The sequence below is a fragment of the Calliphora vicina genome, chromosome 5 (genome assembly GCF_958450345.1).
Source record: "Calliphora vicina chromosome 5, idCalVici1.1, whole genome shotgun sequence".
NCBI classification, from domain to species: Eukaryota; Metazoa; Arthropoda; class Insecta; order Diptera; family Calliphoridae; genus Calliphora; species Calliphora vicina.
In genome coordinates, this window is record NC_088784.1 from 38,144,665 (window position 1) to 38,172,373 (window position 27,709).

A 27,709-nucleotide genomic window follows, 5' to 3' on the forward strand; every position below is an offset into this window, starting at 1 on the left:
GATATATAATTACTAGATTCTTCCAACTTTGTCCGAATAGCTCTCTTATCATTTTCATGGAATAGCAGAAAATGGGCGGGAGTGGATAAGTGGGCGTGGAAGTTCCCATGCTAAGTATATAGTATTTTCGAATATCTGCAGAACTGTTATTGCAACAGCCTTCAAACTTTATACGAATCAATTTCTTATCAGTACATGAAGTTTATCCAAAAATGGGACGGATGGGAACAAGGGGTGTGGCACCCTTTCTTAATTTCTGGCATAACAGAACACTGGCATCAACGTAATTTACACAAAGTTTAAAGACTCTTACAATTAGATTCACTTGATATTCGAATATTTATATATTTTATCTACAATGGTAACAAAATAACTCATTTGAAGCATTACTTTAACTATTATAATAAACAACTTTCATATCATTATAAGGAGTCTGACTAAAAATAGGCGAAAAGCTTCAAGATTTTTTAAAATCACAGGATATTTTTATACCTTTAACGGCATAGTATGCAATTAATCACAAACAAGAAATTCCGGTATTAATTATATTCATTTATTTGCTTATAAAATCTTTTCACATTTTTTTTTTATTTTACTTCGACGTTTGTTGTAAATAAATTCGAAAAGGATCCATCGAGTTTTATGATCAATATCTCATTTTGTTTCTATTACATGTGACTTTGCGTTAAAATAATAAATCTGAACAATTTCAGCTATTTTAGAATTTTATTTTTTTTTAAACAAAAAAATTAGCTATTTTAACGTAAAAAATATGTTTTTTGCTTCAATTTGTTATTATATAAAAACAGATTACAGATTAAACTTTTTTAAGTTTATTTTAATAACATCGGACAAACCCTTTTTTATGTATCATTAATTGTGTGGAAAAACGTCTAACAAAATTTATAATTTTACTTAAAAAATTTTTTAAAAAAAAAGTCTCTCCATAGAATTGAAAAATTTCACTATACACAGAGAAAACAGATTCGTGTTAGCAACCGAATTTGTTGCCAATCGATTGATTCACCTTAGTGACCGAATTTTACAGTTCTGGCTACAAAATATTAAAAGGTGTAACAATAGTTTGGTTGCTTTAATCGAAATGCTTCTTTGTCAACTGACATTCTGTTGATAAAACCGAAAAATTTTATGTGTGCAACCGAATCATTCGATTGGCAACAAATTCGGTTGTTATCACGAATCTGTTTTCTCTGTATATAGTGAAATTTTTCAATTCCATATAGTGTTTAGGCAAGCCTTTCTATACCCTTCACCTTCGTGAAAAGGGTATATATAAGTTTGTCATTCCGATTGTAATTTCTACATTTTTCATTTCCGACCCTATAAAGTATATACGTATATTCTGGATCCTTATGGATAGCGGAGTCGATTAAGCCATGTCTGTCTGTCTGCTGAAATCAACTTTCCGAAGCCCCCAAATAACTTACATATACGATTCACATACATCAATATCTCCGGAATTCTTCCGGATCGGTTGCTATTAAAAATCGAGAAAATCGTCCACAACCTCGATGACCCATTTTTTGACCTATATTTGGATTATTAAGTCATTAATATAAACAATATGGATATTTCAAAGACCTTTGTAATGACGCACAGTGGGGCAGAATCGAAATTTTTTGGAAATAAATTTGGCATTTCTAAACGGCTGTTCCGAGCGGGATAAAATTTGAATTGGGCGTAGCCAAGGAGTATTCGAGTTTAGCAAGACCCAGCCGAGCGCTTTCCAAAAATATAAAATTCTTTGAAATCAGATGGGAAACAAAAGAATGGCACGTGTTTAAAAATTTTACATGTCGAAGGTACCCTACTTTGAGCCCCATAGCGCCGGCCCTGGAGCATTTGTAGGGCCCATTTTAATAATTTAACTCGAATACTCCTTGGCTTCGCCCAATTCAAATTTTATCCCGGCGGACCAGCAGTTTAGAAATGCCAAATTTATTTCCAAAAAATTTCGATTCTGCCCCTGTGTGACGTGGGTCAAAATCGGGAAAAATGTTTTTTAACCCGATTTTTTTTTTCAACAAAAGTTTTTTTCGTTAAATAAGAAAAAGAGGAAAATTTTTTTTTAAAATTTAAAAAACAGTTCAAAAATTTTTTTTTACAAAAAATTCAAAAACAACTTTGGAAAAAAAATAAATTTTGTTTAACTAAAAATAATTAAAATTTTTATTTTGAAGTATAATTACTTGTTATTTATCCGCTTGATGTTGACTCAATCACAATAAACAAACTCTGTTGGTGCTCTTGCTACACTATTTATACACCAGCGATATCGTCTATTTCCAGCATTTTCTCACTGAATCACTCGAATATTATATTTCTACAATGACCGCCCAGTGCTTTAAAAACTGCTTCACAGATAATGTTGTCATATTTATGAACAATATTAATAACAGCTGATGGGAATGTCAATAAAAAAGACAACAAATTATGAATATTGCAACCAGCCATTACAAACCGTTAAATTCATATTGATAACTACGTAAATATTAAAAAAATAGTTCTGGGATGACCAATGTCTCTCAATTATTTTTAAATCGATGAACAGTGGGAGAACTCTCTTCTTCAACACCTCTTTTATAGCCATGGGATTTTATTAAAATGGGCCTATCCGTTTAGAAGTTACAGATTTATTTCCACTTTTTTCAATTCCCCCACTGTGTGATCTTAAATTTTAGAACCGCATTTCTGCTAAATGCATTTGCATTTCTGTCAAAAAACGGCTCTTAGGTGTGCCAATCGACTCAAGTTATTCAAAACCTTATGTTCTTCCGCCTGTCCATCTAAAAAATATCCAATGCAAATAGCTACCAAAAATAATTTTAAAACCTTTGATATATATTTATATTCTTGTCATGATTTATCCCTGATGTAGGCCCTTTACTCTTGTTTTATATAATACGACCCTGTCTACGGAAATTACTATTTAAACATCATGCCCGTGTACAAACAAATTCACATAAAATTAAAAGTTCACCAAAATCGTTGGTTCCCAAAATTAAAAAATTTTTATTGTTGGAGAAATATTCAAATGATTGTGCCCCAATATTTTCATATTCAACAATTGACATTTGCCGGTGTTGGCATTAATCCCATGGTGACAGATCCTAACCAAGTGGTAAAACGCCCAATACTGTGCTATGGTCTCTTAATGAGTACTTTTTTCCACTTGATCATTATTGTACATTATATATGGTCTCATATAAAGGAATATGACGAGGTAACCGATTCAATGCCGCTGATGTGTCAAGCGATTTTATCAATTTGGAAAATGAGCATATTTCTGAGTAAACGCAAGGATATTGTGAAATTAATAAATGAACTGCATCAACTGAATTTAAAGGGTGAGTAAGAGTTTTAAAGTCTTAAATAAATTATTTATTTTATTTAAATTTTGTTCCTTTAGCCAAAAATGAGGAATTGTCCATGGTGCGCCGGGAAAATTCCAATGATATATTTGTTTCTAATATTTACTTTAAAATCGTATTGGTTACTGGAACCTTTGCCTTTACACATCCAGTTGTATATGGTGTATATGTTTATATCACAAGTGGCAAATTGGTGTTGGTTGAGGCGAATAAAGCCACGTAAGTAGTGATTTTTAATGTCAAGGACATTTCAAAGTCAAATGTATTAAATGCAAGAAATATGTGATTTAAGCTGAGGAAAATTTTCAATAAAAAAATATATTATTCTCATTTGTTCAAATTAATATTTGTTTAATATTTTGCTAGATAATAGTTAATTTTTCATTATTTTTCAGCTATTTTTGGAATTACTCTCATATTGGCGGCTATTCAATAGTATTCCTATTGAACTTTTTAACCAGCTACTATGTATGTGATGTATCTTTGGCCATAGATACCTTGTTCACTTGGTTCGTGAGAAATATTTTGGCACAATTTCAAATTTTAATTTATCGTTTTCAACAAATTGCAATAGAATGTAATAATGATGCAGTACAAGGTACTGGACTAGACTCTAGCCAATATCGACATCCTAAAAAACACTTCACAACCATTATACAATGTATACAATACCATCGTCAAACCTTGGAATTGGCTGAAAGATTAAATCAAGTTTATGGCGAAATAATTTTCATAAAATTCATTATTGTCTGCTCGGAGATCTGCAGTCTGGTTTTCAGTGTAAGTCGTCCAAATTATTCCTTGTTTGATGCCGTTTACAAGGCTATGTTTTTGTGTGCCGTGACTTTACAACTGAGTTTGTATTGCTACAATGGTCAGAGGATTAAAGATGAGGTATTGTTTTTCTGCAACTGGAAAAGATTTTGCAGTAAAAATATCTTAAAATTATGTATTATTTTAGAGCATGCAAGTATCAACTGAAATTTATACGGCCTTCGATTGGTCTCATTTGGGTAAATCGTATAAAAAAATGCTATTGCTGCCCTTGTTGAGGGCCCAGAAGTCCAGCCAGTTGAAGGGTGTGTTCTTTGAGGTCGATTTGAGTCTATATTTATGGGTAAGCTGGCAAATACTTAGTATCATGGATCTATATTATATTGTGTATAATTTGTAGGTGTTAAAAACTGCTGGCTCTTTGCTAACAGCTTTAAAAACTTTAGAAGAAAAACAGGATTAAGTGAAATTAAGCATTTGGATATTATTTTAAAGGATGAACGATACTGTCCCATTATACTACATTTTAATTAAACAATTTGGAACATAATTACATGTCATCTACACAGCGATATGGAGATCAAAATTTATTTATATTTTTTGTATGAAAGTCATATTCGGAAACAATGTTTGAAGGTAGTTGGGTCGATATAAACAAATTTATAAAAAATTCTAATAACACTTTATTTATGGATCAATACTGTAAACACAGAATACTAATAATAAATGCGTAAATATCTTAGATGTTTAACCGTTCTCTATGATTTTTGGCATAAATATGTTGTTTTAGTTTATATAGAATCCATAGCATTTCTGTGATTGAATTTGCAGCCTTCAGATTTCATTAAAATTCATAATATCATTCGACTTTGGAACGTCATTCGATTTTAACAAATTAGGTGTCGTCTGAGAGGATTTAGTTCATCTCCAACAGGTATGTCAGGTGATGCAATAAGAAACCAGAATCCAACATTTCAAATAAACATACCGTTAGAGCCGTATATAGGAGATAAGTGTTAGTTTGTAACACCGTATCCTTTTCCTTCATTCCGACAAGGTTAATATATGGAATATTGAATCTCCTGGCATTCAATTATTTATTTGATTCCGAAATATTCGTCATACCAGTTAAGCTGGGTTTCCGCATACACCGTAATCGGCGCCGATAACGAAAACTGAAACTCAAAAAAACTTTGGTGTTCGTCACCGTCTCGTTTCTGAATTGTTTTCGTTTCAGTTGGGTGCGTTGCGGCATAAAACAGAAACGAAATTATTTTTTTTTAATTTTGGATGTCGCACATTAAATAGAATTTCATTATTTTTGACAAAATCTATTATTCTTTCCTCTACCAATAAAGAAAATTTATTTTTTTATTCATTTTGTTTTTCTTTAAATTTGAAATAAATAAATAATTAAAATAATTTCGTTTCTACAGCACCGCAAACAACCTACCTGAAGTTGTTTTCGTTCCGGCCCCAAATGACAGGTTTTTCGTTACTGATCGGTGCCGTTTCGTTTCCAATTTTCGTAGATGATTTCTGAAACGTAGCTTTAATCGACGATACCCCAGCCAGTCATATAAGTAGTATCTTTACACCTTTTCGTTTGTGCATTGCAACAAACCGAACAATTTATCAATTTTCGCTTCTGGTAGCGAAATTTCCCTCTTTGACAGTGTATCCGCGATATGACTATCTAGTACACCTTTGTAACCTGGTATTCAATACAGTCCGAGTCATGATATGCTAATTTTAGGACCAAATTGGATGTCGTATAGAAACCTATAAAATATTTCAGGGCTGCTTCAGTATATATATGAATATTAACTGCCTATATCTGCTGATATATTAACCCATCTACGTCCCTCTGAATTGCCAAAATATCAGCCTAGAAAACAATGCATAAAACCGGAAGTCTGAAAGACACTCTCCCTGTTCGTGCATTACAATAAATCATATTATCATCCTTTATATTGGTGCCCCTCTTGGAGGGTTTGTTTCACTCCATTGTCTCTGCCGAATAAAGTTCTCTTGTATTTTTCCCATGCTTTCTTGTTCATGATGCCAACCATAAAATTCTCTCTCGAAGGACAGGTGGTAAAAGAATTCGTTAACACGAACATAATTCCAGAAAATGAGGACCATTTGTGTTTAAAAATACCTGAAACTAGTTGACTAGCCCCGGCTTCGCCCGGTAGCTATTTTATAATGTTAGTTCTTCAAGTTTCTCCAACCCACATACACCTGCATGTTCTTATTTATTTGCAAATAAAATATCTAAATTTGTACTGCATACTTTAGGGGCCTTTTTTATTACAGTTGACTGGACCCAAAAAAAAAATCCGAATATTACCCGGAAATTTTTAATTTATTTCTTTACAAAACCATCTCCGGAAAATTTCGAATCGAATAAAAAAAATCTGCCAAATCGCAGCAGCCGTTCTCACGTGATGTCATTACATACATGGACCATTTCATTTTTATACATATAGATTATGCAAGATTATAAACTGTAGTAACTGGTATATATTTGTTCTGCTAACATATTACAAATATTATGAAATATTCAGAATGCTTTGAAATATATTGGCCCATAATCATAGTCAAAAATAAAGTACATTTTAAGAGAATTAAACTCGACTTTACTTAAGAGTGGACTTTAGGTCTATCATAGACAAGTTAAAGTATACTTCTGACGCTGAAGTCGACTCTAAATATAAAACTAGCTGAAGTTGTTTTTAACTCGTTTAACAACAGCATCTGCTGTTTTTATTTTAAAGTTGTTTTTAAAAAGAACCGACTTTAGTGTTTGACTATGATTATGGGCCATTGTTTTATAGGTGATTGTCGTTAAAGTCGACATTGATGTGAAGTGTTTAAGTGCTAACGATTTCCTTTCAAATTGGATATCCATAGCAAGAGGGCTCTGAATTATGTTTCACATAAGGCGCACGTTTGGTTAAAACCGGCACTGCCTTAAAAGTATGTAGAAATAATCATCATCACCTCTTATTAATTTGTTACATTTGATTATAAAGTTAAATATTTGGGGTATTCACATGGTCTACTATTTGGTCATAATGTCCTAATATATTTAAACAAATTTTTGTTGTGTTTCAAACAAAAAAGTTCTAAACTAATAAGACTATTTGAACTATGTTTATTGTTTTGTCATAAAATAATATTTTTTTGTTTAAAACACAACAACAACTATTATAATATATTAGAACATTATGGCAATATGAATGTAACTGGGAATTTGCTTTATTTTCTAAATATCCTGATTTTAATATTAAATTGTTTATATGTGTTCAGTAGTTTAAGTTTGCAGTTAGTTGTATTCATTATTCCCACAAGATTTGCCAAAAAGTATTTTCAATATTATATGATGATTTTTTTTTTTGTCAATTCTAATCTGACATTTTACACAGTATTGTTGCAGTTATATCAAGCAAATGCATCAGTGTTCATTTATTGTACGTATGTATATGTATTGGCTGTTTATGTAACTACCTAGCAGTTCATCGATCTTTTTCTATGTCAAAGAAATAAGTAACCACTAAGAACCAGATGTGGGAATTTAACAAAACCCAGCAGTTCTGGTGACTGCACCTAATAACACAAGGCAAAAAAAAATTGAAAAAAAATGTAAAGTCTTCTTAAACCACTACACAATTTTGATGTATTGCGGTTCCGGTACAAATAGCGTCCAAATTTCCATGTCTCTACACATAATTAATGATAACTCCAAATTGAGATTTATATAAGCTTTAATTCGCTTAAATATTGCCTATCAATCGGCTCAGTACTTTCGGAGTTATAATAACAAATTGAAGCAAAAAATATAGTTTTTACGTGAAAATAGCAAATTGTTTGTTTTAAAAAAATCATGAAAAATAGAAATAAAACAAAATATCGATCATAAATATTGATCCTTTTCAAATTTATTCACAATTAAGTGAGTTCGCTCATTTTCACAAAATTTTAGTTTTTTGTTTGATATACATAAAATTGAATAGTACTATTCTCTTTTCGTTTGATTGAATTTTGAAAACATTTAAAAACATGTAAAAATTTTCACGTATAAATTACGTTTCAATCGGCTCAGTAGTTTCGGAGTTATAATAACAAATTCAAGCAAAAAATATATTTTTTACGTGAAAATAGCAAATTTTTTTTGTTTTAAAAAAATCATGAAAAATCGAAAACTACAAAAAATTTACAGATTTATTAATTTATCCCAAAGCCAAAGTAATTGGAACAAAATAAGATATCGATAATAAATATTGATTGATAGTTTTCGAATTTATTCGCAATTAAGTGAAGTCGCTCATTTTCACAAAATTTTAGTTTTTGTTAGCCATGATGTCTCAAATATTTATAGTGGTTATTCAGCCTTTTTTTCTGTTGACTTGTGTAATAGGTAAAATCTCGCATTCTGATGGAAGCATAGATTAATAAATTGGAGGCATAAATTACTGAAATTCCAATGACTACATGTAAAACTACTGGGAACTATACGAGATACCATAACATTGAATCTTGCTGTTCTAATGTTGTCGCTTTTAAAACTACATACTGGTTACGAGTAAAGATTACTTGTGCTTTTCTCATCACTTTATGTCCTGAAAGCTCCAACATCTTTATCTTAACGTTCCTTACTGACAATATCCACAATAACAACGACAAAAAATTGAACTTAAAAAATAAAATCAACTTGATTCTAATATTTTTTGACATTTTTATTTTTGGTATTTTGCGAGTCAGAAATTCTATCATTGATTTCTTGGTTTTCTTTTATTTTTTATTTTATTTTTGGTTGCTTTAATACTAAAGTTGTGTCTTCTGCGGATGTGTAAATTTTAATAGTATGTATGATGGTGTTTGTATATAGAAGTGAAGTGAATTGTGCAGCATGTGTGTTTTAAGGTAATTTGATATGTTGCCATTTGCTGCTGTTACAGTTTACAATGAGTGACATGTGTAAAAGACTCAGTGCATTTGTATGACTCGTTGTCGAAGATGTTTTTAGAAGAAAGTACAAATACAAACAAACTCTAGTATGGTGTAGAATTTTTTTTTTTTTATTTGTTTTTCCCCCATCTTTGTGGCTTTGAGAAATCAAATGACATGTCAGTTATCATTTCGATATTCTATAGAATCTATAGTATATATGAATCTATTTTACAAAAACTAAGTAAATGTACATATATAGCTTTCATACTTACTCACACCACCAAAAGTGATGCATGAGAATATAAATAAATTTATAACTTTGTGTGTTCCATTGAATTTCTAAACGGCTGGTCCAATCGGGATAAAATTTGAGGCGGGCGTAGCCAACTAAATTACCAATAATATACATACAAAAATAAATTGTCTAGGGTCGGCGCTGTGGAGCTCAAAGTAGGGTTTCTTTGACATGTAAAATTTTTAAACATGTGTCATTTTGTTTTCCATCCGATTTCAAAATTTTTATATTTTTGGAAAGCCCTCGGGGAGGTGCGTGTGCTATTTATGTCTCATTTCCGAGTTATAGGCATTTCAAAATTTAAAATTTTGCCATACCTTGGTCCGCTTTCTTAAAAACTACTTTTGGACCAAATGAACTCGATTTTTTTTTTGTTAGTTAGCCAACTAAACTACTAATAATATACAACAGCAGAGAATAAACACATAGAACGGAAGGAGAGAGTAATATATATGGAAAAATTACTCTCTTTTCACACATACGGGTGATACAATATACATGCAATACATTCTCATGAATTAGGTTTTTGACAACAGCCTTAGGTTTTTGGCTCTCAGTTACCTATCTAGTTGTTGTCTACGTACAACAGATTTCAGAACAATATCAATTAGGGATCCAAAAATAAACGGTTTTCAATTTAAAAATTCAAAAAATAGTAGATTTTTGCTGTTTTTTGGACGAAAAGGTAACTGAATACTTTTTTATTAAAGAAAAACTTTCTTTAAGAATATATCGTTAGCTTAGTACGCAAACGTAACAAGTCCACTTTTGATTGAAATTAAGATTTTGATGCAGAAAGATAGTAAAACATAAGATACATATTCTGCAATAAAAAATTTCGTTATTTTGTTTCTAACTGATGATTTTTCAGTGATACGCAAAAGTGCTAACTCCACAAAAAAAAAAATAATAATAAGAAAACATGCTAAGTCCAGCAAAAAACATTGAATATGCTATTTAAATCTACGTTTTCAATACTACTTGCTATAATACTTTGAAGATTAAGATTTTTCGATATAATCACTATAGTATAGTTACACAATTCACTGTAAATTAAAAAAATAAATAAATTTTGAAGAAATAATAATAAAAACAAATTTATTTAAGATTTTGAGTTATTTTCCTTTACAGCAATGACATAAGACTGTAAAATTTGTAAAATAATAAAACGAGAAATTAAAATTTATTATAAGAAAATGTGCTAAGTCCAGCCAAAAAACACAAAATCATAAAAATCAAAAATCAAGTCGCTAAGTCGCTAAAATGGCTTCAGTTTCTAAAATCATTTCAATTATTTTATTTTTTCAACTGATACTTAAAGCCAATAGATCATAGGAAAGAACTGAGTTTACAGATCTAAAGAATATTAAAAGCAAAAAAAGATAGAACGTTTTTTGTCTCTCCTATAAAATTCAAAAAATGGGACTTGGCACGTTTGCATACTAAGCTAACGATATAAGAATTTTAGGTTTTTGTGTAAGTTATCTTTACGTAGAACATTTTGGTATAAAAAACATGTCATATTTTTTGAATATGTCGCCCCTACGCCCTTCGGAATTTGACCTATTTTTTTATCAAAATTTCAACTTGGGGTCTCATGTTTTAAAATCCCAAAGTTGGGATTAGAAAACGGAAAGCAGCCTTGGAAAGCTTTATGTGTTCTCTATTCATCCCCAATGTATTTTCCAAGCCCCGAAGGAAATGTGGATCCTATGAATAAAATTGTAAAAAAATACCATTTTTGTGATCTTCGCTCCAATTTTTAGGAATTGAGGGATTTTCTTTTACATTTTGACAAGTTTTTTTTACATTTTGTTATGTAGAATGACAAATTTAAAAAACTTTGAAAATTTCATTGAGTTTTGTTAATAAATAAAGATTTTATTACAAATTACATATTTCTAAAACAAAAATTTGTAGCAAGATTTTAATAGGATTGCAAATATTACGAACAATTTGATCCACATTTATTACGAACTATTTTTTTAGATTTTTTGATTATATTTGTTAATTTTTCCAGTCAATATCTCAATTAGATTCAAAAATAAGCCACTTTAAAGTTCCGTCCTTCAAAATTATTGCACTTTTTCATATAATGAATAACAACGACAGACGGACGGACGGACATTGCTAGATAGTCTTAGACGTAGCAAGATCATATTCAAAAGGACTATTGTAGGTCATCGACCAATATTTCGACGCAATATTTACACACATAATAATAAAATCAAAATGGCATCCGTTTTTGGAGGTGGGTATAACAGCAACCGGGTAATTATTTCATCCTCCCATCGTTATCATTTTCAACATGATTGAGTTTTCTATTTAAATCATATCCGGTTTTAAAATAAAATACAGCTATTTAAATATTTGCCGATTTCAGTTTCATTCAGTTACAAAATTAATGAAATTATTTTTTGTTTTCCTCATGATTAAACAAATTTGATTAAAACACATTATTTATTACAATAAAAAATTTATTTCACTACATGGCGAACAAATTTTAATATTTTCCCTAACTAAAAAAAAATAATAGGGGAAGTAAAAAAAATAAATATGAAAGCGAAAATGAAAAGAATGAAAAAATATGTTAAATCACATCATATTTCAATTAAAACCCTAAAAATTTAAAATAAAATCAACATTTGCACCCTTAAAGATGTTGATAAAGGAGCAGGCAGTAAATAAACTGCATAATAAATAAATGATGATGATGTCTGCTATTATTTTCAGTAGACGGAAAATCGTGGGTAAAAAAAAATCCAAATAATTTACTTTTGCGTGCCTCTATTTAAAAATTAATGAGGCTCAACATCTTAAGTGAGTAATTTTTACATGTTTCAATGCTTTTTTACTCCCTCTTATCCTTGTTTTCTGCTCTCTCTACTTCATTGTTGCCCAAAATAAAGCAAACTTAAATCTTTAAAAGGCCAACAATGACAGAGAGTTGTGAAAGAAAAAGCTAAATTCATTGTTAGTTAAAATTAGAAAACAAAATACAAGATATAAAATTTATTTTCTTAACACCTTTCAACGGGAAAAAAAGGAAGGAAATTGACAAGATACCTTAAGCAGAACAAAATATTAAAAAATAAAAATAAAAAAAAATGGCAACGAATCTCAGCAGCCACAAAAAAAAAATAAAAATCATTAAAAACCTCATCAACACTTAATCCTCTTTGACGTGCCACATTATTATTTTTATTATTTTTGGTTTGGTTTGGTTTTTACTAAAAAGTTTGGCCTTAAAATGTCATTAAAGCAATCATTAAAGCCTTAAAGCATTAGACTATTTATTTGACACACACATACATACATATGTACATATATATATAAAGAGCAAACTCACACATACATATTTGCCCTGTATAGTGAAGTATTTTGCTCCCCTCTTTTCATAAACTTGATTAGGGAAGAAATCATAGTGTTGATGAAATTTTAACTAAATAATTTAAAGCAATGAACAGCAAAATATATTAAGTTGGCTGCTTTAGAGCAGTGCTTCTCAACGCAGTGTTTAAATTCAGAATTTTTATCAAAAACCTTAGTACATACATCAAATTTAAAAAAAAATAATTTGAGACCCAGCAAAGTATATGGGCATTTCCACCGAAGACCGATACCAACCAATTAAAAGTTTTTGAAAACACTATTGCCCAATTCACAATCGCTGCCGCACAGTGGTATAGAAAAAAAAGAGGAAAATAAATCTGTAACTTCTAAACGGTTAGTCCGATGTGAATGAAATTTGACGTTCGTAAAGAGAAATTGCTGTCTAGTTTATGTTTTGAATTCGAACTTTATGGGCCCACCAGGGACGGGGAGACCTAGGGTATGTTCAATTTTAAAAACCATTTCAAAAAAATTACATGTATAGAATCCTCTCGTCGAATACTATATTTTGATAACGAATATGCGATTTGAGAATTTTGAATATTACAAACAAAATTGGCATTTTTTTAATGGTGCCCTCGGTATCAAAAATTTTCAAATTTTTTTTCATTCAAAATATTTTATGTAAAGTTAGCTATTAAAAAAGTATAAAATCTTTATACATCCACTTAGAAATTTTTTAAATACCTTAAAAAGAATAAAAGTAATTTTTTCCAAAAAATTAGCGAAAAATCGTCTTTTTAAAATTTTTTAAATTCTAATGCATACTTTGGACTTAGTCATTACTTTTAAACAATTCCTTTTTCGATTTAGAGAAAATCGGGAAATATTTGGATCCGCTGTTATCAAAGTAGGGTGGTTAAAAATGTTGAAAATTTAATTTTCAAATGTGAATATCTTCTAAGCTATAGATATAATTGATAGCTACCAGAGATCAACAATGAATCACTTTTTTGGTATTCATACGCACTTATGAAATTATAAGTATAAGTGAGTAGACTTCATTGAAATTAAAGTACTCTGAAGTACTCATACTCACAATAAAATTGATTTATAAGTATGCGTAGCATTGAATATGAATCCGACGTCGACATCATACTCATACGAACTGATATCTGTTTGATTCATAAATAACCTCAGTCTGACTTATAATTTTCTGGAAAATGCTCATAATACTTACTTTGATTTAGCTCATTCGAATCATTCATGTGTAATTTTAGTATTTATAAAGATTGCAAACAGTGTTACCATAACTCTTTAAAATAAAGAAAAATATCATTTCAACTCATTCATGTATTTTTAAAAGTTTAGTCATTAAACAGTTTGCAACTAGTATAAACTGTATAAAAATATACAAAAGCATAAAATTGTAAGTTTATATAGAAACATTTCGGGTAAATCTTGGCAGTATCAACCAGGTACAATTATTAGGGAGAGTTGTCAATATTTACCCCTACAACGTCAAACTCTGGATGTTATCACTTTATGTTTTCATTTGATTTGTGCGAGTTTTTAAATAATCTAAAAAGCTAATTAAGACAAAAAATCTATTTGAATAATATATTTTCAAGTCACTTAAATCTTCCTAAGCACTGGAATGATCCATTTTTTTATGTTTTCCTACACACATTTTTATCAGCTATTTGTACTTTCCGATTTACTGCAGATATCAATCCGCAAATATTGGACACTTAAACTAGCAAATAAAAAAAATAATAATTCTAGTCAGAACCCCGCCTGAGGCCACCATAATTACATTATGCCATTTGCAAATAAGTTAATAGCACATGACGCAATATTTGCACAATTTATACATCAATTTGGCACTATGTAAATATAAATGTTCAAATCCCATCACTGCCTCGTAATGAGTATTTTAGTGTTCGTAATTTGGCAACACTGAAACACACAACCTCATATGAGTATTTGAATGTTCGTATTCGAATCATACTTATTTTGCTTCGTCTATACAAATTGAGTTTAATAGAGTCGAAATCAAAAACGACATAAATGTTGTTAAGTATGAGTATTATGATTACCTCAAACTTTACGAGTGGATATGAGTATCGACAAAATTGTTATAAATATGAATGCGTATAAGTACTTGAAATTTTGAGTCATGATTCGATTGTACTCACTTTTTCACTACTCATTGCTGATCTCTGATAGCTACGACGAGGTTTTTTGTAGTGCTCGATAAGGAACACAAGCTAAGAAATAGGATCGTTTTAAAAATGTATCCTAATTTTAGGACCCATGGCGCGCCCCTGGTAGGCCCATGAGGTCCAAGTTCAATACTTAAACTCGACAACACTTCCTCTTTGTACATGTGCAATTTCATTCAAATCAGACTTACCGTTTAGAAGTTATATATTTATTTCCCTCTATTTTTTTTCTCTACCACTGTGTGTCGTAGCGTTGTATGTCATAAATATTTTTCAAACTAATTTTTCGAAACAAAAACAAAAAATTATTAAAAAAAAACCTACGACATACAATGTTACAACTCTACGACACCGATTGTGAATTGGCCATACTTATCTTTTATCATATTTTCATAAGGAATCGAACAAATTTTAACTACTTTCAAGAAATTCTACATTTATTCATAACCCATATCGATATCTACGGTGTAAAATACCCAGCAGAAACTACGGGCATAAGGCGAAGGTTTGTGACAATTTAAATAAGTCTTTTCAGACAATACCACAATTTATAAAATCGTAGGATGTTTCAAACACATTTATTCGATCCTGAAAATTCCAAATTTTTCACAAATACTCCCGATATATTCAACTTTTGAGGCCTATAATATTGACTTCGAAAATCCAACCTCGGTAGAAATTCTATGGAATGACCCTCTTCATAAAACTAAAATCTATATATATAAAAATTAAATGGTCCATGTATGTAATGACATCACGTGAGAACGGCTGGAGCGATTTGGCTGATTTTTTTTTATTCGATTCCAAATTTTTATTTTTTTGAGTCCAGTCAACTGTAATAAAAAGGCTCCCCAAAGTATGCAGTACAAATTTAGATATTTTAGTTGCAAATAAATAAGAACAGGCAGCAGTATGCGGGTTGGAGAAACTTGAAGAACTAACATCAGTAAATGCTACCGGGTGAAGCCTGGGCGGTCATCTAGTATTTAATAAAATAAAGCGGAGACATGAGGATTTTTTGAGAAAAAATTTTATCATGTTAATTAAATTGTTGGGAACTACTGCTCTAGAGTATGATGGCCAGAGTATTATGGCGAACTTTTTATGAATTGTTGGGCATCTATAAAATATAAAATTTGATGTTACAAGGATTATGAAAATTAAATTGCAGCAATAAGTGTGTTTAAGAAATATACAGCTGGGTATGGGAGAGAATGTTCAGGAATATTGGTAACTTGTATTAAAGTTTATGTATACATTTATAACATAAGTTTAATTTTTTACAAAATTTAAAATGAAGAACTATTTGTTCAACTAAGGAGACTGTATTCCCAGTTCTTTAACATGTTTCTGATAATTATGAACAGTTAAATTCTGTATAAGAAGATCCAGACAGAAATAAAATGAAAAATGTCCAGAATGTACTTTCGGTACAATTTTAGACCATTCGCTATATGGGGGTATAACACTGTTTTACGTGTTAATTTTCAATCGATGATAAGGACTTCGTTTGAGAGGTTCCCAGCAAAAATTTTGTGAATTTTTGTAATGACAACTAGTTATTTCATGCATTATTTTGTAATGAGTGGTGGTTACCCAGCACATTATTTTATTTACTAGAATAATTACTTATTTTTATACAGGTAGGTAATGAACTTTTGCATTTAGCACAGCTATCTAGTGTGTTTGACTGGAAAACGGGAGGTTAGTGGTTCGCCACCTGTCAAAGCCATTAATTTTTTGGTTCATATCATATTCATTTATATGTTGATGTTAAAACTATTGTTAACTTACAATAAAATAACTCCCACATGGAGCAGTGAGTTAGCAGCTTGACTATCAAACACAAGCAAATAATGTGACTGTTCGATTCCCACACAAGGCAATATTTCTTGTGTTTTTTCTTTTAGCTACATATTCTTGTTGTGAATTTACTACTTATTTCTCAACTGATTGTAAGTACATTTGTAAGCTTGACCCATGAATTTTTTTTAAAAATCTCGAACAAAGGTAAGTAGTGTTTCAGTCAAATAATAAGTAGTTATGCCTTGGCTCCAATATTACTTACTGGCTTACTAAGTAAGTAAAGTTTTTGCTGGGTTATAACTGTATATATTCTAAACTATTGGTCCGATTGCAAAATAATGTACAAATGAATTATAAAGGAGGACATAAGCTGTTTCAATACAAGGTTGGATACAGGATATCAAACTCATTCACATCGGATTTGCATAATTATGTAGATTTTGTAACTTGTATAAATATGGATAGAATTTTCAATGACTATTTTTATACCGTACCTATGTGAGAAAGTGAAGGGTATAAAAATATATACCCTATAAAGTATATATATTCTCGATCCTTATAGATAGCGGAGTCAATTAAGCCATGTCCGTCTGTATGTTGTAATCAATTTTCTGAAGACCGCAGATATCTTCGGGATCCAAATCTTCAACAATTCTGTCAGACTTGCTTTCGAGAAATTTCCTGTTTAATCAGCAAAATCGATCCACAAATGGCTGAGATATGAGGAAAAAACCAGGACAACCTCGATTTTTGACCTATATCTGTATTAGTAAGTCATTTAAATAGACAATATGGATATCTAATGATAGATATTTCAAAGACTTTTTAAACCGAATTTTTTTTTTTACAAAAAAAAAATTAAAAAACAAAGTAATTTCTTTTAAAATTTTAAAATAACAATTCGAAAAAAAAAATTCTCAAAAAAATGAAAAAAACAACTTTGTAAAAAAAAATAATTTTTTTTTACCTAAAAATATTTATAATTTGTATTTTGAAGTACGATTTGGTGAAGGGTATATAAGATTCGGCACAGCCGAATATAGCTCTCTTACTTGTTATAGAAGTTTCTGTGCAAAATTTGAGGTAAAAAACTAAAATTTGTTTTAATTTATAAGAGATAACTCATTGAAATAAATACGATTTTCCTAATTCGTCCACTTGCTTTATAGCAAAGTAAAATTCATTAAAATCTGTCCATATTTGCAAAAGTGATCGAATTTTACAACCTATAGGGTGGTAGCAAATTTTAATTTCTTAAAAGACCTGTAGTTTAGAAGATACAAATTTATTAACACTCTTTTCCTATCAACCCCAGTGTCTGGGGTTTTAGGCTTTTTGAGCAGCTTCGCAAATGCCAAACTCACATTGATTACACTAGTTTACAAATCAAACATTTTTCTTTGCTCATGGAATGAAACTTATATTTTTGAGAAGAGCTAGGGACGCTTGTTAATCGACCATTTTTTGTTTCCCACCTATACGTCAAAATTTTGAGATATATGGGTTTTTATTTTTCACCTGCCCTGAGTGCTACTAATGCATACTGTAGTGTACCGAATTGTATTAATTAAGTATTTACATCGTTTTTGGGTACTCAACACTCTGGTGAAGCTGCTAGATACTTTCAGAGTTGTATTCTTTGGACAAATTCCAAAAAAAATGAACGGGAAAAAAATAAATACGGTTTAAAAGTACGTCTTTCCTGTAGATAAACGTTAATAAATCGCTGTTAAATACAAAACCCTAAAGTAAAAACTATTTTAAAATGTCTTCTAGAAAGTGTAAAATAAACCCAGACCATTTTTGTTTTATTTGCAGAAAAATTATTCAGTCAAATCGAGGTTTTCCTATAACACAAACACTGCAAAATGCTTATTTACATACATTAAATTATTTCGTAAAAGCTTTAGATAAGACAAAACAAGCATTTCAATATTTATGCAGCGTGTTCTCGAGTCTTTCTGAGGCTATACTAAATGATGGGATATTTGTGGGTCCTCAAATAAGAAAAATTTTGGTTGATACCAAATTTGAGTGTCTATTAACCGGTGTTGATAATGCAGCATGGAATTCTTGTAAACTTGTTATACAAGAATTTTTGGGGAATAAGAAAAGAACAGATGGGTGTAAATATATCCCTCAAGATTCACTATTTAGATTCTCATGTGGATTTTTTCGCGGAAAACCTCGGACACATGAGTGACGAACATGGAGAGCGTTTCCATTAAGATTTGAAGTTTTTCGAGAGGAATTATCAAGGTTTTTGGGATCAGAATATGCTAGGAGACTACTGTTGAAGTGTCGTTAGGGAGACAAATGAAAATAATTATAAAAAGAGGACTAAACACTTCACATTTAATTTTTTTGTAGTAATTTAATGTACATTTTTATATGTTTCGTTTTTAATAAATATCTCAAAAGTTTGACGTCCAGGATTTTTTTTTATATTTTTTCCAAAGTTAGAAGACCTTAATACACAAATCCCCATATGTTTCAATTTATGAGCAAAAACCTTGTAAACTAGTGTTATTGATGAGAAAAACATTTTGATTTTAAATTATTGCAATAAAAATTAAATTAGTTCGAATTTTTTTTTTAATTTTCAATTTTTTATTTTTTGGATAAAGAATTTGTGACAACAAATTTTTTTGATGAATAAAAAAAATTGGTTTATAAAATATTTTTCCCGATTTTGACCCGAATTTTTTTTGTCATAAATTTTTTTTCACTAATAAATTTAAAAAATAAAAAAACCAGAGATCGAAAATAACTCGTCCATATACCAAAAAACCCAAATTGTGATTTATATTTTTGTGATAACAATAAATCACTGAAAATAACAATTATAAAATTATTTTTATTCTGAAAAAAACAAATGGAATAACATAAAAAAAAAATCACAAAACTATTTTGTAATTTTTTTTTTAATTTTTCAAATTATTTAAAATTTGTATTTAAAGTATAATTTGGCAAAAGTTATATAAGATTCGGCACAGCCGAATATAGCTCTCTTACTTGTTATCATTTCAATTCATATACCGCATATGCACCACTGGGTATTCCTTCCCCTTTTCAAAATGATGCACTGAACATAGTAAGAAACATCCAGTAGACAGATAGAAATTTCTATAGCTAATATTATGTTAAATAATTAATGTCAGAAATGAAAATTAAAATTAGTTTTACACTTTGCCACTCTAATACCGGCTACAAAAATAAATATATGTATAAAACGGAAATAGAACTGACTGAATACAAAGATGAATATTTAAATTGAAGTGCTGCACAACATTTACTTAGAGTTGGTGCTTTAGTTCTTGTAATAAAAGTGTAAAAAAAATAACATAAAATGTTATGAAAAATATTATTAGTCGTAGAGACATAACTATGATTGTATTCTTATTCTACCCTTCGGTTGAAGATTATGTCTGTATTTGAGATTCACAATATCATAGCTTTAGTTGGTTCTTTTTTTTTCTTCTTTCTTGCATCATATTTTTTTGTTATTCATTTCTAGGAATCAGATAAATTGTGTAAATATAAACTGAGTGAAGGAGTAGCAATTTATACCGGTAACATACATAAACAACAGTGCAAGTAATAATTCAACATATTAATTAAAACTTACAAATATTGAAAATTTTCTAATAAAGTTTCGTATTAGGTATGAAAAATTAAATACATTTTTGAGATATTTATTTTATTATGTTATAAAATTTGTTAAAATTTGTACGTTAATTTGTGTTAGTGAGTGCTGCTCTGTCATACATATTTGCCGACTAACGTGTAAAACACAGTTTAGAATTATGATTTTTTTTCAGTTTTTTTCTGTTGCCAAACAAAAGATTCTTTGGTTTAGTTTTCATTTTTATTATTATTTCTCATTTTTCACAACATACATACATAGTTTGTTTCTGATAAAGGTTAAACGTACGAGTATTTAGTTCAGTTGAGTTCTGTTCTATGTTTTCTCTTGTGTTATTTTCATTTCATGTTCAAATTGCTAAATTTTTTAGTAGATTTAGTTTCTTTTGTTTGTTGGTTTTTTTCCCCCGTTGAAATATTTTTTTAACTTTAAACTTTAGTTTTATATTTTTTCTGTGCAACTATTCGTTTGCCTTAGTGGCGGTTGTTTATCATCATTTAATCCATAAGATAAATTGACTTTGAATCCTTTTTCAATGTTGGCTGCTTCTACTACATTTTTCCTGGTACTTATACAATTTTTTTCACTTGTAATCCTTTGTCTTAGTGTTTTTTCACTCATTCGTTCGTTATATTCATATTTGTTAGAACAAAAAAATACAGATTTTAACAACTGGGATTTTTTCGATTTTAACTGATACTTTAGCAATAATTTAAGATTTATTTTTTTATATATTTTTTTTTTTTTAAATTTATGGGGTTTTAACAACTTACTGTGTTGTTAATGGATGGCATTCCTAAATGTATTAAAATGTTGTTAATCTTACCTGAAAGAAAAATATGAAAAATTAATTAGAAGATATTCAGTTAATATTGTATTTATTTATTATTTGCAGTATTTTATATGTATAAATGTGAAATTATCAAAGAGCTCCAAATCTTCAGGAGGACTAAAAACAGACTGACTAAGGGCTAACTTATTTGTTTATATTTCAAATCTAATAAGTGAAATCTTTTCGACTAATTTTATCAAAATCGTCTAACTTTAGAGGCTGCACATTTTATATAAAAGAAAATATTAGAAAAAATATTTTCATTTCCTCATAAATGTTTTAATATAAAAATCGATAACCCATAATAACTTGGCACCAAAATAATCATAAAATTTTTTCAACAAAATTTCAATAAATTTAAGAATTTGTATTCAATTCTAGCAGAATCAATTTTTTTTTGGATATGGCATTTCTAAACGGTTGATCCGATTGGCATACAATTTGTTAATAAAATGGGTCCTACAAATGTTGCAGGGGCGGCGCTATGGGGGCTCAAAGTAGGTACCTTCGACATGTAAAATTTGTAAACACTTGACATTTTTTTGTTTCCCATCCCATTTCAAAGATTTTTATATTTTTGGAAAGCGTGCCCAGAATGCTTGCGTATCTTATAATTTCCTAGTTATAGGCATTTAAAAATTGAAATTTTAAAAATCTGCCATACCTTGGCCCGCTTTTTTAAAAATATAGGTCGTTTTAGTTAGACAACTAAATTGCCAACAATATATAAAAGATTTCAGAGCAATATCCATTAAGATTCCAAAAATAAACGTTTTGCTATATAAAAATTCTAAAAAAAGTAAAAAATAAAAACTTTCTTTAAGAACATACATATAACAATTTTATGTTTTTCTGTAAATTACGATTTTCGAATATGTCGATCCTACGCCATTCGGAATTTTACCTATTTTTTTATCAAAATTTCAATTTCGGGCCATATGTTTTAAAATCCCAATGCTGGGATCACAATTTTATGTTTTTCTGTAAATTATCTTTACGGAGAATATTTTGGTAAAAACATGAACGATTTTCGAATATGTCGCTCCTACGCCCTTCGGAATTTTATCTATATTTTATCAAAATTTCAATTTCGGGCCATATGTTCTAAAATCCCAATGCTGGTATCAGAAAACGGAAAGCAGCTTTGGAAACCTTGATATGTTCCCTATTTTTCCCAAAGTATTTTCCCAGCCCCGGAGGAAATGTGGACCCTATGGGGAAAATTGTAAACAATACCATTTTTGGGAATTTCGTTAAAATTTTTAGGAATTTCGGGATTCCCTTTGATCTTTTGCCAAGTTATTTTTACAATTTGTTATATACAATGAAAAATTTCAAAAATGTTGAAAATTTCATTGAGGTTTGTTAATAAATAAAGATTTTATTACATATTTGTTCAATTCACAAGGTCTCCTATCATGAGATATTGGCATAATGTCTTAATATTTCACGACTCGGCTGCTCGTCTTTACCGACTCTTAGGCGTTCGGCTCAGGTATCATAGCATACGGAGTAGCATTATTTTAGGAAATTGTTTTCTTGAAAAGCAATAACAACATTTTCAAACCATTGTGCAATATTAGGACATTATGACAATATGAAATGATAGGAGACCTTGTAAATTGACCAATTACATACATATTTATTGAGTTTCTAAAAACTAAAATTTGTGTCAAATGTTAGGAAAAATTTGATCCACGTTTATTCTGAACTAATGTTTTTATACCCTACACCTTCGTGAGAAGGGTATATATAAGTTTGTCATTCCTTTTGTAATTTCCACAATATAATTTTCCGACCCTATAAAGTATATATATTCTGGATCCTTATAGATAGCGGAGTCGATTAAGCGATGTCCGTCTGTCTGTAGAAATCAATTTTCTGAAGTTTTCTATTTAAAATAAGCAAAATCGGTCCACAAATGGCTAGTATATGAGCAAAAAACCAGGACAACCTCGATTTTTGACCTATTTTTTACATATATCTGGGAAAAGACGTAACCACTAAATAAAATACATTTGAATTCTTTTATTTATTTCAAAAACTTATTTTACTTAGGCTGATTCAAAACAAAAAATTTAGTTTTATTTTATTTGATGCTGTTTGGTCTTACAAAACACTTGTAAGAGTAAACAAGTCAAACAAATTTGTGTTAAACAAGTAAGAAAGTATGGTCGGTCAAGCCCGACCAAATGTACCAAATTTTATCGAAATATCTTCAAAATTGCGACTTGTACTCTGCGTACAAGGTTTACATGGACAGCCAGCCAACCAACCAACCAACCAACCAACCAACCAACCAACCAACCAGCCAGACGGACGGACGGACACCGTTTAATCGACTCAGAAAGTGATTCTAAGTCGATCGGTATACTTTTAGGTTAGACCAATATTTTTGGGCGTTACACACATCTGCACAAACGCATAATACCCTCCCCAATATGGTGGTGTAGGGTATAAAAAGTGGTTACGCTTTTTTGAGCAAATATTTGCCACGTGTGAGCCTACCTTAAGTCATTAATATAGACAATATGGATATCTACTGATAGATATCTCAAAGACCTTTGTAACGACGTATATAAGACCATAGTAAGTTGGACCTACAATGGGTCAAAATCCGAAAAAATATTTTTTAACCCAAATTTTTTTTCAACAAAAAATTAAATAACAAAAAAATTTAAAAATTTAAAAAAAAAAATTCCAAAAAATTAAAAAACCACTTAGGAAAAAAAATAAATTTTGTTTACCTAAAACCATTTAAAACTTGTATTTTGAAGTATAATTTGGTGAAGGGTATATAAGATTCGGCACAGCCGAATATAGCTCGCTGACTTGTTTTGTTTAGATAAGTTAATTTTTGGTCTTACAAAAAATATGCCACCTTTACAGGAGATTTAAATTTGTTCACAAATTCGTGAAAATTATTTCTTAAAAACGACATTTACCTTGGAAGCACCAAAAATTGCCAAAGTCCAATTTAAAGGCCACCTTAATGTATTCTTCATAGTTTGTTTTATACTAAACACATCTAATACTATAAATTGGTTCTTATATAAAACACTGTGTTTGACATTAATTATGACGCAAATAGAAAGAATCTATGTACTTTATGTCCAATTGTTTGCAAAATCAAAAAGTACCATAAATACCATATTGTTTTCTACATTTTTACTAAAACAATATGTTCAGTTTTCTTGTCAACTTACACATATTAATTAAATTACTCAACAAATGTGCAATATCACTTAAAAGACTTGTGTAAATTATAAATACATATGAAGTTGTTAAATTTCATATTTAATTTCAGAAAGCTAATTTTAACAATAATTAAAATCCAACGTTACACAAGCAATTAAGTATAATTCAAGCAGCTGCTTGCAACTTTACTGTAACCTGGCTAAAAACAATGATAAAATTCCAAAAAAAAAAAAACTATGAAAAAGAAAACTGAAGCTGAGAACACCTCAGATACACACAAGTGTAGTTTTGTAGAATTAAAAAAAAAATATATAGAATAACACGATTCTATTGTAGTTGACACACTCCAAAGCAAAACAAGCTACCAACAACATCTTGATTGTTGTTGTCACCATAGTAAGTAATTAACCATTGCTGCTGCTACTGCTTCAACTATGGGGCTAAAGCTACTTGTTCCACTCCTTACTCTAGTATTAAATACAATTCAAGTTATAAATAGTGAGTGTGTGTTAAAGTGACTGTACACGGGAGTGTGTGTGTGGCAAGTTTAAAATGTTATGCTGCAAGTTATATAAGAGAATGAACAACTTCTTACATGACTGCAGTACACATCCGGTTGGTTGGTTACTTTACCAACCAAACGCAAAAAAAAAATTAAGAAAAAAAAAAAACTAGAAAGGAAAACAAGGTGCCAAAGGAAAGTCCCGAAGAAAGTGGTAACAAAGACATACAATAACAACAACTACAGCAAAAGCAGCAGCAACATAATGCAGTATGTTGAGTAAACACTCTGTTAATGATGATGATGTTGACGAGAATGGCGATGAGGACGTTAAAGAATACAACACAGAAAAAAACTAACTACTAGGTATACTAGAATGTTTTACAATGAGAGCATTTATTTTTAAATGCAACAAAATGTTAAGTGGCACAATTGAAATAATGCTTTTTTTCTACTTTTTGTTGCTCACTCGTCGTACGCTCCTCAGACGTTTGTTCACCACATTGCTGGAATATTTATAAAGGCAATTCAAAAAATGAATATATATTTTTTTAATGAGTTCCAGAATTATAAACTGTAAAAATAAAAACAAAATGAATGTGTTTAACTTTGTTTTGTGTTTTATTTTTTTATTATTTTTGTTGGGAAATAAAATGAATGCGACATTTGGGTTGAATTTGTTTAGTATGAAAGAGCAAATTAGGAAAAATGTTTTGGTTTTCTTTTAGTTGTTTTAGAAGAAAAAAAAGTGTAATCAAAAGTATTTCTAATTACACACAAAAATTATTTCTAACGTCCAGATTTTCGGTTTATATTATAAGCATTATTGACAACTTATTTTGTGTTAATTATATGAAAATGTAGTACATGCATCGTCATCTTGTCAGCAAAAAAGAGTTTTAAGGGAAGTCCAAAAACTGTTTTTATATGAGAACCATAGGGTTTTTTACTTTCTGATAACTGCGACATGAAATCGAATATCGGTCCATGATATCACCTAGCCCCCATAAAAATGATCCGGAATACTGTTTGAGCTGCCATAAAAATGTTAATTACACAGGTCAACAGCAAAAAAAAAGGTTACCTAAGTACGAAAATAGTAAAATTTTGGAATTCTATGGATAGATTTTTAAAATTTTTTTTTTCTGAAATTGTGATTTTTTTTAGATGTTTATCCACATATTTTATGATAACTCAAAAAGCGTTAGTCCAATATTATTATAGTAAACTTCAAAAGTTAAAATTTACACAGCCTTTAATCTGTTTAGATATTGCCTTTTAATCGGCTCAGTATTTTCGGAGTTATAATAACAAATTGAAGTAAAAAATATATATTTTACGTGAAAATATTAAATTTTTATGTTTTAAAAAACTCGTCAAAAATCGAAAACGGCAGAACTTGTTCGGGTTTATTACTTTGTCACAAAATCGCATATAATACACCAAAATGAGATATCGATCATAAAAATCGATTGATTCTTTTCGAATTTATTCACAATTAAGTGAATTTGCTCATTTTCACAAAATTTAACTATTTTGTTTGATATATATAAAATTGAGTAGTTAATGTTCTTCTTTCGATTGACTGAATTTTGAAAAAATTTTCCCCAGGCCATGTAGAAATTTTCACATATATATTGCGTTTTTATCGGCTCAGTAGTTTCGTAGTTATAATAACAAATTGAAGCAAAAAATATATTTTTTACGTGAAAATATCAAATGAAAATTCGAAAACGGCAGAAATTGTTTAGATTTATTGCTTTATCTCAAAGCCACATATGAGATATCAGTCATAAAAATCGATGAATTATTTTCGAATTTATTCACAATTAAGTGAATACGCTTATTTTCAGAAAATTGTATGTACGTTTGTAAGTACGCTTGTACGTGTACTTTAAGTGTAAATTTTACATGTGTTTTGTTTTTGTTAAAATTTTTGTAACATAGAATCCATGGAATTTAAAATTTGGACCATATTTATACTACTGGAACCACAATTCATCAAAATTGTGTAGTGGTTTAAAAAGCCTCTAAAGCCGACAATCGTGATAAATTGTGCACAAATTAGTTCTAAGTACTCTGAAATTATACTGTAAAGCATGTCAAAAATCGGACAACATTTGTGCCTAGTCCCTATAAAGGGCCCCCTCAGAAAATTACTTTAACATTCATAATTTTCTTATAACAATTAATATCGTAATGAAATTGGACTATAAACAAATTTTTATATGAACCTAAATCTTTCTAAATAACTTTTGTTAGAATCGATTGAGAATTTTAGCGTTCTGGATGTGCGATCTAAAAGGGGGGCTGATTGCAACTCAGATCATCTAGATTTTGGAAGCTTGCGGTTGCTGCCATCCTTAAACCTGAATCTACAGAGCGAACGCATGATATAGCTAAGTTGAAAAATCCATATACTCTAAACAACTACAGGGAAGAAGTGCTGGACTAGCTCTTCGAAACGGCGAACTCACAACATCTTCGAAAATTCAACTGGAAATATGGAAATTACTCCAATATACTTTCTTTAACAACTTCTGGCCACCAAGCCATATGCACTTGTGTTTCCCATGAAATAAGACCAGATATCGCAGAAGGTATGGATGCTGTAAATCACATAAAAACGAATAAGGCCCTTGGAGCCGACAACATATCGAGATATTAAATGCCGACCCCCATACTAAATCTTTTAGTGTTGTTCACACTAAAGCTCTGAGCAGTAGTTTTGATGTTGCAGCTGGGCCGTC

At 29.9% G+C, this 27,709-nt stretch overlaps 2 protein-coding genes across 2 annotated transcripts in view; one reads left to right on the forward strand and one right to left on the reverse strand.

The window, feature by feature from the left end:
- Mmp2 (Matrix metalloproteinase 2) overlaps positions 1-27,709 on the reverse strand; it is a 759,503-nt gene that overhangs the window by 346,582 nt on the left and 385,212 nt on the right. The window lies entirely within an intron of this gene.
- LOC135959711 (odorant receptor 45a-like) lies at positions 3,056-4,629 on the forward strand. Its single transcript, XM_065510725.1, has 5 exons — positions 3,056-3,368; positions 3,431-3,611; positions 3,788-4,286; positions 4,354-4,509; positions 4,567-4,629. The coding sequence occupies exons 1-5, from the start codon at positions 3,056-3,058 to the stop codon at positions 4,627-4,629; spliced, it is 1,212 nt and encodes a 403-aa protein (XP_065366797.1).

Coding starts and splice junctions, on each gene's coding strand:
- LOC135959711 (XM_065510725.1), top strand. CDS start 3,056: ATGATTGTGCCCCAATATTTTCATATTCAACAATTGACATTTGCCGGT. Junction 3,369..3,430: donor GCATCAACTGAATTTAAAGG/GTGAGTAAGAGT, acceptor TTGTTCCTTTAG/CCAAAAATGAGGAATTGTCC. Junction 4,510..4,566: donor ATTTGAGTCTATATTTATGG/GTAAGCTGGCAA, acceptor TATAATTTGTAG/GTGTTAAAAACTGCTGGCTC.